General features: G+C 41.4%; 1 protein-coding gene across 1 annotated transcript in view; it reads right to left on the bottom strand.

The window, feature by feature from the left end:
* Nucleotides 1–15,385, bottom strand: part of KCNH1 (potassium voltage-gated channel subfamily H member 1) — a 284,487-nt gene that overhangs the window by 118,941 nt on the left and 150,161 nt on the right. The window contains exon 9 of the mRNA XM_067565018.1: nucleotides 10,942–11,194. Within this exon, the coding sequence (XP_067421119.1) occupies nucleotides 10,942–11,194 (253 nt within the window). The remainder of the gene's footprint in view (nucleotides 1–10,941; nucleotides 11,195–15,385) is intronic.

Here is a 15,385-nt window from a genome sequence, read left to right as displayed (position 1 = left end):
GCTTTTACTGGGACAGTTTTGCTTGCTTCCTTCCTTCAAGTTTTCCAGAAAGCTTGGTTTTCCCTGTTAGTCCAGTTTTCATGTCAAGCAAGTCAGATTTAGACTATATTATTTCTTATTATTTACTATTACTACTAAAAGAAAAAAAGATAGCATTCTTGTTCACTCTCTCTCATCTAGGTGTTTCTGTACCCCATCACTATATAATGGCTTTTATAACAAAGAATTCTACTGATCATTTGATTATCTATTTATAGAAGTTATTTATAAAGATGTAATTTTGTTCCTATGTGGTTTTCTATAAAAATCAGAAAATATCTAGACTACATCTGGAGAGAGAGCACGAGTACTGTCATCTGACAAAGCAACAGGAAAGTGAGATTCCCAGCTTAAGGAAACATACTCACTAGTTCTCATTGAGCTAGTGCACAAAAAAAACCAAAAACGAAACAAAAAAAACCAAAAGATTGGAGCCAGAATAGAGTGACCTGATAGCAAGTGTGAAAAATCAGAACAGGGGTGGAGGTAAAGGCACCCATATAAGACACAGCCCCAAATATCAGAACTGTCTCTATAAAACTGGGACATCCAGTCACCCTAAGCCACAGTAACATGGGCAGCAACAAGAAAGCATGCTCTGTACTGATGGAATCTTTGGAGATTTTAGCTGCCAAACTCTAACAAGTCTCTACTGATTTTTCAAAGGCTTGCATCTTAGCCAAATTTGGGCAGATTTTCATGGGGAGGGCAAAAGATGTGTCCCTGACATCACAGCCAACGCCCTGCCAAATTTCACTTCCCTGCACTGAGCCTCTAGAGCTCCTCAAGAAAACATTTGTAAAAGTTTTACAACGTGGGCCAAATAACATATTTTCCTCTAATCCTGTTCTGAGCTTAACCATTTTTGCTGAAAAATTTCCAAAGAAATTCAGGTAGACACCCAGCACTGAAAATTTCAACTCAAAAGCTTAGCAAAATTTTAAGCAACTGGAAAAAGGATCTGGATAATGGAATATCGGGCTCTCTGTGCCACTTATAATACTCTTCAAGGCAGGGATTGTTATTTGTCTGACACTTTCTGTTTACTGTAAACGTACTGAGTATACCTATGGCACTAAGTAATGGTGTGAGTGGAAGGGACAGAAAGCTATAGAAAACTTAAAGTATTTGGCTGAAACCCAGAGAGAAAATGCAGAGAACCTAAAAATACAATTGGCCAGATTCTGTCCTCTGATTTCAGTAGGGCATATGCTTGACTGTCTATGGCTGCTGTATACATGTAACCAAAGGAATAATTTAGCTTTAAATTGTACTCCAACACAAAAGATGATCCTAAAGAAGATCAGAGGACCTAAGCATTGAAAAAGTTGCCTAATACTATATGCAAAAGCTACCTGGCTACCTTCCCTCCAACTAATCTCCACTCTTACCTTACCTACATACACCTGGTCTCACACCTGCCTATTTAAAAGAAGGAAAAAAAAACCCTTAAACATACAAAACAATCCTTATACAAACAGCAGCCTTCCCTGCTGTCTCACCCCTTTCCCCACATCAGCCATAAACAAGTGTGTTTATGGTAAATTCCCTAATTCCAGGGAACTTTTGTCCTGTATTTCTGTGAAGTGTCACACATAATTTTTGTGCTATATAAATGCTACTAGTGTAAAGTTTCTACGGAGTAAAAGACATAAGATACACAATCGGAGAACAGCAACAAAAATTTCCATCATAAACCATGAATCCTGCAAATTACATCAATTTTTTGACTATTTACAGCATATGGGGCAAAGAAATTAAATGCATGACATTAATGATCCTTATCTGCCTTTCCTTCTCCTTCTAATTACCAGGGAATGCATGTTAATTAGATGGCTACAGAAAACACCCGATTCTTCTCGTCTGCCTTGTATGTAATTTTTTCCTACGCCAGTCCTTGCATCAATCCATTTTAAAGTCAAAGTCAATCACTCTGTTCTGAGATTCTGAATTTGAACTGAAACCACACTTTCCATTTGGAAACTAGGTAGATCTGATTTATAGCGATATTATGCAAGAGTACACCGAGTATTCCAAATACCAAGGATCGGCGGCAGCACTTTTAATATGCTGTTCTTTGCAGATAAATAATTTCAGTGCTAGAAAATGTTGGCTATAAATCAGTTAAAATCTTTAGAAGATTAAGGGTGGCTTGCCTTAAATTTAGATAATGCTGTACAACATTCACATAGTAATTTAGAGATGCAACTTATTTCTCTATTGCAAAGGAAGATGTATTCCTAATTGCTAAACTTGTTTTATTAATTTCTCTTTTTTTGTTCCTGGAATAATGTGAGGAGATTATATTTCCTCCAATGTGTTCATTAGTCAAAATTATCCTATACAGTTTTCACGAATTTCATTTATTCTTTGGGTTCCTATCTGATGCCTGATATTTAAAATTCAAGATGTGTTGTTTAGTTATGATTGGTGACATAAATCACATCTGCTTCCTGGCTGAAAAATACATCAACAATCATGTTTCTCATGCAATGCAGAATAGATTTTTTTTCCCCTCAGTGAGTACTATTGCTCCCTATATGTGTTGCATGAATGTTCATGGAAAGCAAATACATAAGGGGAGCAAACATAGCTGAAGCACATTGTATTTAAGTTTGAATGATTGTTTGCGGAAAACTGTGTGTGTTATTCTCTCAGCTCTAGTGACAGTCTTAATGGCCTCATAAGTCACTCAACACCTAGGCCTGGCCCACACGGGAAATGTAGATTGACATAATGCCACTTACATAGACCCCCTAAAGTATGCATCTCCACTGGCACATCAGTTCCACTGACCTAAATCGTGGTAAAAGTCGACTTAAAAAAACCATCTCTGCAAGTGGCGTAGCACTGAAGTCAAATTTCATGGGTCAAATTAGCATCAGTGTAGGTAGAGCACAATGTAAATCAATGCCACTGGCCTCTGTGCAGTATCCCATAATGCTCTGTTGTGACCGCTCTGGACATTTGCACTCTGCTGCACCGTGGCCATATAAACAGGAAATAGCTCCCCCCCTCTAGCCCCAGGAAATTTTGAATTCCCATTTCCAGTTTGGTCAGCGTGGAGACAGCTTTGTAGCTGAGCTGCTCATAGTGACTGCATGGCCCAAACATGCTCCAGCATGGAGTCGACCTGAGGTCTTGGATCTCATCAGACGGTGGGGAGAAGAGTCTGTTCTGGCTCAGCTCTGAGCCAGCAAAAGAAATTTGGATATGTACAAGAAGATATCACTTGGTATGATGGAGAAGGACTACAAAAGGGAAGCGCAGCAGTGCCACATTGAAATCAAAGACCTGAGGCAAGCGTATCAAAATGCTAGGGAGGTGAACAGTCATTCTGGCTTGTTATCAAAGACGTGCCGCTTTTATGAGGCGCTGCATGCGATTCTCAGCGGTGACCCCACCACTGTGCTACCATGCAGCATCAATACTTCCAAAGAATCCCATACAGGATGAATGAGGAGGACTGTGTGGACAAGGATGAGAAGTATAAGGTGCAGGAGAGCAGGGTATCCATTCTCTCTGAAAGACAGGACCTGTTTGTTACCCCAGAGCAGTCCAACTAACACAGGACAGCAGAACTGATCGAGATGCCGGGGAAGGCACATCTAGTGAGTGTGTGGGGCAAATCTCATTTTTGTGGTTATGTTCCCACTCCAGCGTCTTAAAAGGAGTTTGTGTTTTTGAGGGGATGGGCTTCCTGGGTATTGGAAAACTTCAACAGAGGGTTAGCCCCGTAACAGACTATTTATGTGCACAGGTATGCTCTGAGAATCCTCCGTGGATGTCTCAAAGAAACTTTCATGTAGGTAATCCTACTCCTTTGCAGAAGGTTTCTGGGGAGGGCAGCCTTATTTCTTCTGCCACAGTAGGAAACTTTACCCCACTACTCCACTATTAAATGAGCAGGCATCATTGCGGAACACAGCATAGCAGCATAAGGGCCAGGCTTGTACCCTGATGCTTGCAGTAAATCATTCCTTTCCGCCTGTGTTATGCTCAGGAGACTGATATCACACGTGGTCACCTAGGGAAGACGGCGCAAGTTTACAATACCCGACCAATATAGTCACTGCATCTTATTCCCCTGCCATGGACGGTGTCCCTGGGCACCTACACAAGACAATTCCTAGTCATGGTATTGTTGCCATGGGCGTTAGGGGTCAGGACACTAGTTGCCCTATGTTTTCTGCTGCTACACTTCACCCACAGTGTCCTCTAATCTGTTTTGCCCACCTCCTCCCAAACCAGTCCTTGGGATGTTACAGGAAAGCACAGTGATCCCTCTCCTTGCTCAAGTGTGGATTGTGGAGTTTAAGTGCTAATGAGACCTCTCTATAATGGATGCAAGGGCCCCATGCTTACCATGTCTGGAATGCCACTCCGACCCGTCCGATATATACAGATTGGAATGCAGGTCTGGCTTTGCCTTGTGAACATGAAGAGGAGTTCTTTTTACATTGTAACATTTCTTTTACTACTTTGGGTCAGCTAACAATGGCAACTTTGTGCTTTGCTTTTCTTACAGTCGACATCTTGGCCTTCAGCCCACCTTGCAGAACTCCCATTGAGAGACTTTTCCAGATTAGGAAGCAGAGAAAAAAAGATGCGGGATGACATGTTCAGTGAACTAATGAACGCCTCCACGGCTGCTGACACAGAGCTCAGAGCATGGAGGATGTCCTTGTCTGAAAAACTAGACAAGGACATGGAACACAGAAGATCAGCACAGGAGCATAATATGCAACAGGAGATGTTGCGTATTGTGGAGGGATCAGTTCAACATGCTGAGGCGTCTGGTAGAGCTCCAGGAAGAGCAGCGACAGGACAAACTCCCTCTGCAGCCCCTCCAAAACGCTCAATCGACAACCAGTTTCTTATCAGCCCCCAACCCCAACCGCTCTGGGAGGAGGCTGAGCAGGGTTCACTACGTGCTGCATTCCACACCAGTGGAGGCAAGCAGAAAGACACAAAGGCCCCTTTAAGAATTGTACACAACCACAGTTGCTTACCCATTGACACTTTACTATATTAACTTATCTTCCTTTCCCCCCACTGAAACAGGTCACAAATAAAACTTTGCAGCTTTAAAAAACATCTGTCTTTATTTATTCATAGCTTGGGCGGGGAAAGAAGGGGAGGGGGCCACTGGTGCAAGGGTGGGGGATGGGAAAGAAAGGCACAGCAGAGACATACATTACTGCGGTTCATTGCAAAACCGGTTTTTCAATGCTTCCCATAGGTGAAATGTTCTGCTGTTGGTTCTGAGCATAGCGCTGGAATCTGCCTGCTCAAAATTTGTGGCCAGCCTATCAGCCTCCACAGCCCAACCCTGGGGAACTTTTCACCCTTTGTTTCACACAGATTATGGAGCACACAGCATGCATCTTTTCACTGATGTGAAGCCTAGCGAGTAGACAACTCCATTTGGCTTTTAAACGCCCAAATGCACATTCTGCACTTGCTGAGCCTGTTATTGAAACACTCCTTCTCGCTGTCCAGGTGCCCAGTGTAGGGCTTCATTAGTCAAGAGAGCAAGGGGTAGGCAGGATCCCCCAGGATCATTATTGGCATTTCAACATCCCCAATATTTATTTTTTGGTCAGGGAAGAAAGTGCCCGCCTGCATCTTATTGAACAGACCAGAGTTCCTAAAGATGTGCGTGTCATGCACCTTTCCAGACCACCCCACACTGATGTCAGTGAAACATCCCTTGTGATCCACAAGGGCCTGCAACACTATTGAGAAGTATCCCAGTTTATGTACTCCCTGGCAAGGTGCTAGGATAGGGATATGCGTGCCATCTATTGCCCCCCTCAGTTTGGGAACCCCATTGCGGCAAATCCATCCACTATGTCCTGCACGTTTCCCAAAGTCACTACCCTTCTTAGCAGAAGCCTATTGATGGCTCTGCACACTTGAATCACAGCAGCTCCAGCGGTGGATTTACCGACTCTGAATTGATTCCCAACTGACCGGTAGCAGTCTGGGTTTGTCAGCTTCCACAGAGCGATGGCCACTCGCTTCTCCACTGTCAGAGCTGGTCTCAAGCGAGTATTCACATGCTTCAGGACTGTGGACAGATTTGCACAAAGCTCAAAGAAAGTGGCCTTTCGCATACAAAAATTCTGCAGCCACTGGCTCATCATCCCACACCTTCATAACGATGCATTCCCACCAGTCTGTGCTTGCTTTCCGGGACTAGAACTGGTGCACCACCAACTGAAGATGACGCATGACAGCCTGCAGCAAATGGGAACGGTTTCATTCTATGGCTTGTAACAGGGCAGGCTCAGTAACATCGCTATTTTCCGTGCTGCCACTCCTGTCTTGCCTTTGACAATACTGCAGGATAAGTCGTGAGGTATTTGTGATGCTCACAAGGATAGTGCAGAGCTGAGCAGGCGTGTGCGTAGCATAGAAAAGAAGTGCGAAAAAGCATTTGCAGTTTGTTTGGGACGAGAAAGGAGAGGGAGGGAGCACGTTGCATCATGGGAGGATGACAACCTTCCCAAAAGCCTGTGCAGCTAGTTGCACTATGGGATAGCTACCCACGGTGCACTGCTTTGAATGTCGACCCAAGCGTGGCGAGTGGGAATACAAGAGCCCGACACAAGGAGTGTGGTGTGATCACACTCCTGCCACTTATAAAATTCGGCGGGTGAAAGTCGATTTAAAATAAATCAACTTCACTGCAGTGTAGATATATCCCTAGTAAAGAGTGGGAGGTCCCAATCCTGCAAAAGGCTTACACATTGTTTAAACTTTCTGTGCTGACTTCAGTTATATCTATATATGAGACACCGCATGTGTAAAATTACATAAGCACTAAGTTTTCACAGGAATGGGACCTTCTACTGTTTACGTGTACATTTATATTTAGGATATCTTTTAAAAAGAGCCCAGGCATAATTCAATTGATTGGTTGGGATGAAAGAATGCCTGAACAAAGTCACCAGAAGAGGGTGATTCAAAAGTGTTTCCTGAATATTAACAGAAAGCAGTCTTCCTGGACCTGCTTCAGATGTATCTGTCCCATTTGAATAATTCGTGTGGACTAGTATGAAAACAGGCCAAACAGAATTTAGGCCACACTCTTCATGGGTGGGTGGTGTATTCCTGTTTAGTGAGGAATTCTCTCTTTGAGTCAATGGTTAGAGCCTGTTTTTGAGAAATTCTACCTGCAATGTTAACTGGATGCCTGCCATGCCATAACCTCAGCTGAAAAGGAAGGGGTTAAGATCTGACAAGCCAACTTTCATTTCAGATATAACAGAAAAATTGTACATGATTTCTACAAGTTAATTAGGAAAAAACGGGTGGTGCTTTTTTCTACACTTACAGCACCAGACCCTGTATTCCTTTAGCAGGCTCAGCTCCCACCAGATAAGGCTTGCAGGCCATGTAACAATTTATATGTGAAATATGCTTTTGAAATGCACTAGATTTAAATAAATAATGCTTGGTCCCTCTGTAGTGCCTTCTATCTAAGGATGTCAAAGAACTTCACAAGTCCTGTAAGATAGAAATTTTTTTTTATAGATTTTATGGATAAGAAAACTACAGTGAAGTGAGGTTAAAGGGGAAATCATATACCTGCCTCTTTGGAGCCTCTCTTGACAATGGAATTAATGAGGTTCTGCTGTGTTGGAGGAAGAGAGTCCCAGGACTGCACAGGAAGGGGCATATCCCGTCTGCTGCACGGAGCTCAGTTTTTGGAGATACTACCGGATGCGACAGTGCAGGGTAAGTGGGGCAGGGCCAGAGAACTATTCCAACCTGACACAGGAGAACAGGCATGTAACAGTCTGCAGAACCTACTCCAACCATCGTGCTGGAGTAGGCTCCATGGAAGGCTCTACAACCTGAATTGGAAGTGGGGAGAGGAGTTCCTCAGGTTAAAACCACACAGAAAATTTGCTCCTATGCAACCTGTCCAATTCCCACAGCTAGTCCATGGCAGAGCCAAAGACAGAACCCAAATCTCCTGACTTTTGCCTCAGTCTATTAGTCTCACAAGTAAAATACAGGGGTCCACTCAAACTGCCAGGGAGTAGGAGCTGGCTGCAAGTTTAATTTAAAGGGGTAGGGGAATATCAAGGAACTCAATCTATTTATTGTCCCATGAGAACAGTGATAACACAAAAGAATATTTCTATTTATTTAGACACCGAGTGAGTGGCCTTATTTATTTACCCAGAACCTTTTCTTCAAGGGCAACGTCAGTTGTTAATGCATTGGGGCCTTAGGTTTCCTTAACATTCATTTCTTCAGGAATCTATGCTGTCTTCTCTTAAATACAATAGTAAAAAGTTAAACAAGGATAAGTAGTGATGCTAACATGAAGGAATTTGTTTAAATTTTTAAAAAACAACTGAATGGCCTATTTCAATTGCTTTCATTTAAATTAAACACAATAATAGATATGCTGCTTTCTTCTGATGAATATAGTAAGGGGCAAACAGGGTAGCATGATACAAAGTGATACTTCAGCATAAGACATTGTTTCACATTACCCATGTTAATTACTGGAGTCAGCATGTGAAAACGGAATAAATGTCTGCCTGGATGTGTGACTTCAGGTGTAGCGGAGGTTGCTCAGTATCTTACAGGACTGAACTATTATATATATATTTTACAAGCACTTACACACTTTTCTATAAAACCAAATAGACTTTTTTAACAAAATAAGTTACTTTTCACTGCCTTGCATCATCTTTGCTCATTTACACATGTGCAAAAATGAGTGTAAAACATTAGCAGCAAAGTTCTCCAGTCCACTAAACTGACCACAGTACTTATACCAGACTGCTCAGGCACATCATAGCCTTATTTTGCCAGTAGAAATTTCTTGTACAAGACTTGGGTATATTTTTTCTCAAAGATTAAGGTTATTGGGTTGGTGGATATTTTTTGTTTTTGTTTGTTTTTTAAAGCTGGTATGAGTGACAGATACTGGTTTAAGCCACTGTGGGGCTGTGTCTTATCACATAAAGGTCAGAGAGACTCAAGGGATAAATATCACCTTTTCAATGCTCTAGCCACCTCTTGATTTAGCTACATCTACTGGATTATCAGCCTTTTCTCCTAGCTTTACTTCAGAATGTTGTTCCCATCACTGCAAGCTCTTTGTATGGTTTTAATGCCTCCAACCTAGAGTGCCATTCCCAGTTTAAATCCTCTACATTTTCAGATTATTTTGACTTTGGGAGACAGACTATTGTCTTGAAAAGGGATTGTAAATGACATTAAGGTTTGCATACTATAACACATACCAGGTTAAGTGAGACGGCGTTGTCTGTAAACCTTCCCCTAAGTCATCCCACAAGAATTGCTTTTAAATTTAAAAATATTCATTTTGTTATTGATACACTGAAAACAGAACCTTTTTCAACTGAATTTAAACAATTATAGGTACAACTTTCAAAAGCATTCAGCATTGACCTAACTCTGCTTGCACTGAAGTCACCATTAAAACTCCCATTGACTTCAACGGGTGCAGAGTTAGGCCAATGGTACTTCTCTGTATTAGCAATACTTCCTAACTTTGTGTCATCCGCAAACTTTATTAGCACACTTCCATTTTGTTTGTCAAGGTCAGTAATAAAAAGGTTAAATAAGATCAGTCCCAAGACCGATTGCTGAGGAACTCCACTAGTAACCTCTCTCCAGCGTGACAGTTCACCTTTCAGTAGACCCATTGTAGTCTCTCCTTTAACCAGTTTCTTATCCACCTTTCAATTCTCATATTAATCCCCATCTTTTTCCAATTTAACTAATAATTCCCTGTGTGGAACCATATCAAATTCCTTACTAAGTCTAGGTAAATTAGATCCACTGCATTCCCTTTGTCTCAGGCCTGGTCTACACTTACTGAGAAATTCGGTGGCAGACGTAGAGTAGAGTAGCTTGTGTATCTCCTGTCGACTTCCTAAATTCTAATGAGCGTGGCATCCCCACTACACTGTGCTGATGGGAAATGCCCTCCCGTTGACTCAGCATTACTCTTTTTCCAGGGGTAGATTTATTAAGTCAATTTCCGGATTGACTGAGTAGGTCTCCACTTCCGCTCAATCAATCCCGAAGAATCCATCTGACAGCGGCCATTTGTCGTGTCAGTGAAGACATACCCTAAGAAATCTGTTATCTTCTCAAAGAAGGAGATCAGGTTGGTCTGGTATGATCTACCTTTTGTAAAACCATGTTGTATTTTGTCCCAATTACTGATAACCTCGATGTCCTTAATTACTTCCTCTTTCAAAAAATTTTTCCAAGACCCTGCATACTACTGAGGTCAAATTAACAGGCCTGTAATTACCCAGATCACTTTTTTTCCCCCTTTTCTTAAAAATAGGAACTATGTTAGCAAGTCTCCAATCATACGGTACAACCTCTGTGTTTATAGATTCATTAAAAATCTATGATAATGACCTTGGTAATGGGCATGTCCCAGTTCCTTTAATATTCTTGGATGGAGATTATCCAGGGCCCCCAGTTTAGTCCCATTAAGCTGTTCGAGTTTGGCGTCTACCTCAGATGTGATCATTTCTACCTCCATAGCCTCATTCCCGTTAGCCACCCTGCCATTATCTCTAAACCCAAACCTCACTGAAAACTGAGGTCATTGAAAACTGACTCACATGAGACAGGTAGGATGCTCTTATGGTTCTGTACTAGGTTCCTATGTGACCTTGAACAAGTCACAATCTTTTCTCTGCCTTTGTTTATTCATCTGTTAAAGGGGGATAATAATACAAAGATATCTCACCAGGATATTGTAAAGCTAAATTAATTAAGGGTTTTAAAGCACATTGAGACTTTTGAATGGAAGGTGCTATAGAAATGTAGAAGATTAGTATTATATTAGGTATGCACACATGCACTATAAACTATGAGACGTACCCAAAATAGCAACAACTTCATCATCCTGGATTACTTCCAAAGACCCTGAAACCACAAAGCAAAGGCTGTCCACACTCTCGCCAGCATGGTAGATCAGATCCCCCGGGGCACAATGTACAGTCTGAAACTCCATGGCCAGGGCTCGAAGGCACCCATCGCTAGCCAGTCTGAATGCTGGGTGCTCCTTGAAAACTTTGCGGTTCAGATGCACACAGATGTCTGCTCGCATATCCTTCGGGCAGATCTGTAAAACCTAAAAGGAGATTAGATGATCAGTTTCTGTGCAAGAGTCCTAGAGCATTATATGGGCTCTGTGCCTTCATTGCGCCATCCAATTTTTTAAAAACTATAGCAGATTTTAAGAACTACAACATTCTTCTCATACATTTCCAACCTCAGTATAAAAACACTCCATAACATTAACTTAGCCTTCTTTACAATACCAGAAGGAAAGTAATGTTTTATCTCAGCAACATGCTCTACTGGATATTGAATTACTAGGATAATGCTGCAGGTTTTTAAAATAGTGAAATTAACAGCATAGCAATGCACAAAGCTTGTGTAGAAAAGCCCGTTAATGCCATGGGCTTGTAGCTGATGGATATTTTATTCTTAATAGGCAAATTCCATGAAAAATCCACACAAACTATGCATAGTGCATCACCTACTTGGAGTGTACATGGTTAGGGGAGTCATGGATTCCTTTAAGCTAAGTAATCAGAAAATGCATTAACCCATAGTGACTAAAAACACAGAAGTATAAACACCTCAGCTACTGGCAAGAATGAACAGAGTCCTTTGTGTGTGAGAGATAAGTGGGATTACACAGTTTTCTTGGTAGGGAATCTTTAATGTCCAGGGATCACATTTCTTCTAGTGCACCATCCTAATGGGTTTCTGTTTATCAAGGCTTTTTTTTTTTTTTTTTTAAATGAACATTTTGCTACCTTTACATGTATAATTGTGCCACTGCCTTAATGATCCCATTGTGTGTAATATCACATCTACCTTGGGAGACTGTTGATATGCCACAGACCGGGGTGAAGTGGGGACAATGGATTTGCCAGTGTACAAACATATTTAAAATTACTAGTGAAAACTCTGGAATTGTATAACATGAATAGGAATTTGAGATCACAAAGGTTCCTGCACGATTAATCTCTGATGAACAGGATATCAAGACTCATTATTTGAGAGAAATATGTTTAATTGAGGCAAACCCCATCTACTCATTTTTCTCAAAAGTAACTATTTCATCCAACTAAGAAACAACCTTCATGAGTTTCAAAGTTACTCCCATACATCCTTCCTTTGATGGGAGGAGGATGGTGGTTTCAGTGCAAAAGCTCATAGGGAGTAAGGGCAAAAGTAAAACAGGAAATAGTTAGATTATCATCAGAGACCATAGCAAGGGACCATTACAGAACAATACTAAATTCCAAGGCCCACATTTTCAAAGGCAGACATATATATGGCATGTTAACTAAATGCATCCATCCCTGCACACACAGCTTCTGATCTGTGTATGTGTATCTTCCATCACTGGCCAAAGCCCAGGTAGCAAGCTTTGTTCATGGGTCTTCTACAGCATTGAAGGGATGGAATTCTACAACCAAGGGTGCAGTGTGCCAGAGGGAAACTAATCTACCGCCACTATAGCAGTCTCCTTAACTACCACCAGTCTGGAGGCAAGTGGATCTGTTGCAGATCCACTAAAAGTGTCCTAGTCCCATCCCTAAGGAGCCATACTACTACAGATGCAGCCCCAGGCTGAGAAATATATTTCCGGGACGCTTGGACATGGACCCTATTTGATCTCTCCAGTCTGCCCACGCGGAGTGCCATAATCACAGTAGTTCTGCAACTTTTCAGGCTCTACTTTCCCACATTAGGAGTGAAGGAATAACATTTGGCCTGTACATACACAAATGAGATAGTTAGCTGTGCAGTTACCCAATTTAAATTTGCTGTTTATCTTCACATACATGTCATATTTGCAGAAATTTGCCATTCAGATGTGGGCCCAGGAAGTGTGCATGCGTGCACACATACACTTCACAACTATCTCATTGTCACATACATATCATCAGGTGCTGCTATAACTGGAGCAGTAAAGGAAAACTCTGATTTTGCTAATTATGTTTTTATGAAGTTATACAATACAAATCAGCAGTTCTGATGGCAGTGAGCTGACAAAGTGGTTTGAAGTGAAAACTGGAGTCAAATATATGCATATTCAGTCCAATACTTTTTGCTCTATACCTAGAAAACTTCTTATCCAATTCCCTTAATAACAAGATGAATCACCTTGGCATTGTAGACATATTATCATGATAATTATAGTAGAAAGTAAGAGCCTGAGACATGAGGCTAGCATAACCGGCCATGTATGAGGTTTGAGCTAAAGTAATGGTCAAATATGTTATAAAGCAAAGTTAGCAGAAGTCAGGCTGTGAATGCTGGCAGGCTCATGATAACTGGTAAGAACAGAGCTGGTATAACACACACACATTCCAAAGAAGTGCTAGGCACAAGCACATTCCAGAAAAGTACCAGGACATCCTAATACCCCAGAAATAACAAGGGCTCACTGACCTCCTCAAATGACACTATAATGGATAGAAATGTGTGAATAGAAAGGTTTTGACCGACTCATTCGGTACAAGGTAATGGGTGGTATCATACCACATCAAAGGGTGGTACCTTGCTACATCAGGGGGTGGGGCAACTACACGTCAGAGGGGCAATACACAACCTGTTTGTATCAGTCAAAATAAAAGAAGATCTCTGAGGAAGCATCTTTGTCTGGCGGAGTGGGGAATGGAAAGTCCCGCCATTTACTGAGCCAGTACCATTGTAACAAGCATACCTGTGTTAATGGTCCTGTAGAATCTACAGGATACTAGGACCATGCTTGCCCAAAATAAACCTGACCGGATGCCTTTGTTGCTCAGCAGATCTGTGATCATGTCGAATCACTCGATCGTGGAGTAGTGTCTCAGTTATCTGCGCAGAGCTGGGACAACATACACGCGGGGAGCACATGCATGCAGCCAACAACTGACAACAATAATGTCTACGGAGGAATATAAATTAAGAAGCTGCAGCTAACATATGCACAACAGCCACAGAATGGGGATTAAAACTGAATGAATAAAAGACCAAACTAAAGGCAACATAAAAAATCAAGAAACAGGCTAAACTCATCATTAACAGTGTAGAGAGCTTCTGCTACTTGAGTTCTATCATAGCATATGACAACCGCTATGAAGACGACTTTGACAAGTGGATAGCTACTGTCAGCGGAATGTTCACATACCTGAATAAAAACATTTGGAACCTTAATTGACCGTGTCCATGACAGCTAAAACCAGATTATATATAATGCTCATCATATCCACATTACTTTATGATTATGAAACATGGGTACAGTGAGTAACTACAATCAAAAAGTTGCCAACTACAATTGTTTGGCCATGGTGCTAAAATGATCCCATACTGGCTGCCTAAAATTGTTCTGTATGGAAATAACGCATGGAGAGAGAGGCAGTGGACAGCCAAAGACACAGTTGTATAACATGGCATATGAAGACATTCAGGCAACTCCCCTACAGGGTCAATGGCAGCTCAAAACAGAAGTGGATGGAATCTGCTCATAACTTTGGCCCTACCCAATCTTGGTGTTAGAAGGAGGAGACCATGAGGATTTTCCAAAATGCTCCTGGCTCCCCATATCTAATAGGAGATTGTTGTATTCCCCACTCCCATTTTAGAAAAAATGTGGGGATTGCCTTCAGACTTCCATAGAAATCAAGTGTGGCCTATAGTGGGTTTAACATATTTGTGAGTTCCTGAGACTATAGTAGCCTTCCATCAGTATGAATATCACAAAGGAGCCAAAAGTGGATCATCATGGATTAGTTTGCATTTGCTACTGGTTCATCATTAAACTTGATTAGAATGACATTTGCGAAGCCTGCAGACTTGCTTTTGCTTTTAGTTGGTTATTCATTCCCAGATTTATGCACCAGTTCAAGTACCATATTACAAAGATTGATTCTGAGGATAAGTTCACCTTTAAATATTTGTTTTACTTGTAAGGGGTTGCATTACATTACACGCTAACAATGGCAGCTGTGCAGGGATGTGGAATTGACACCATGTTTTATTCATTATTCAGCATTCTGGAAGTTGTGTATGAATGCAAAAAAATCAATGGAGCTCAGACTTGAGAATTTATGGACTGGTTGAACCATTAGTCAGTGGTATATTTGTTAGTCCTTGGTATAAATGTTGAGGCTGATTTTTTTGGTTTTACAGCCATAAATACTGGTGCCTAAGCTTAAAAAATGTCAGTTACTGAAACCTACATCATATGCTCTTTGGTATTCTAATAACTGTAGACTTTTTGAATTAAAATAATTCTAGAAGGTGAAATGAGTCA

This window comes from Emydura macquarii, unplaced genomic scaffold (genome assembly GCF_026122565.2).
Source record: "Emydura macquarii macquarii isolate MOO-44397 ecotype Brisbane River unplaced genomic scaffold, CSIRO-AGI_Emac_v2 contig_2676, whole genome shotgun sequence".
NCBI lineage: Eukaryota > Metazoa > Chordata > Testudines > Chelidae > Emydura > Emydura macquarii.
Note: the sequence above shows the minus strand (reverse complement) of the source record. Positions and strands in the feature narration are given on the sequence as shown.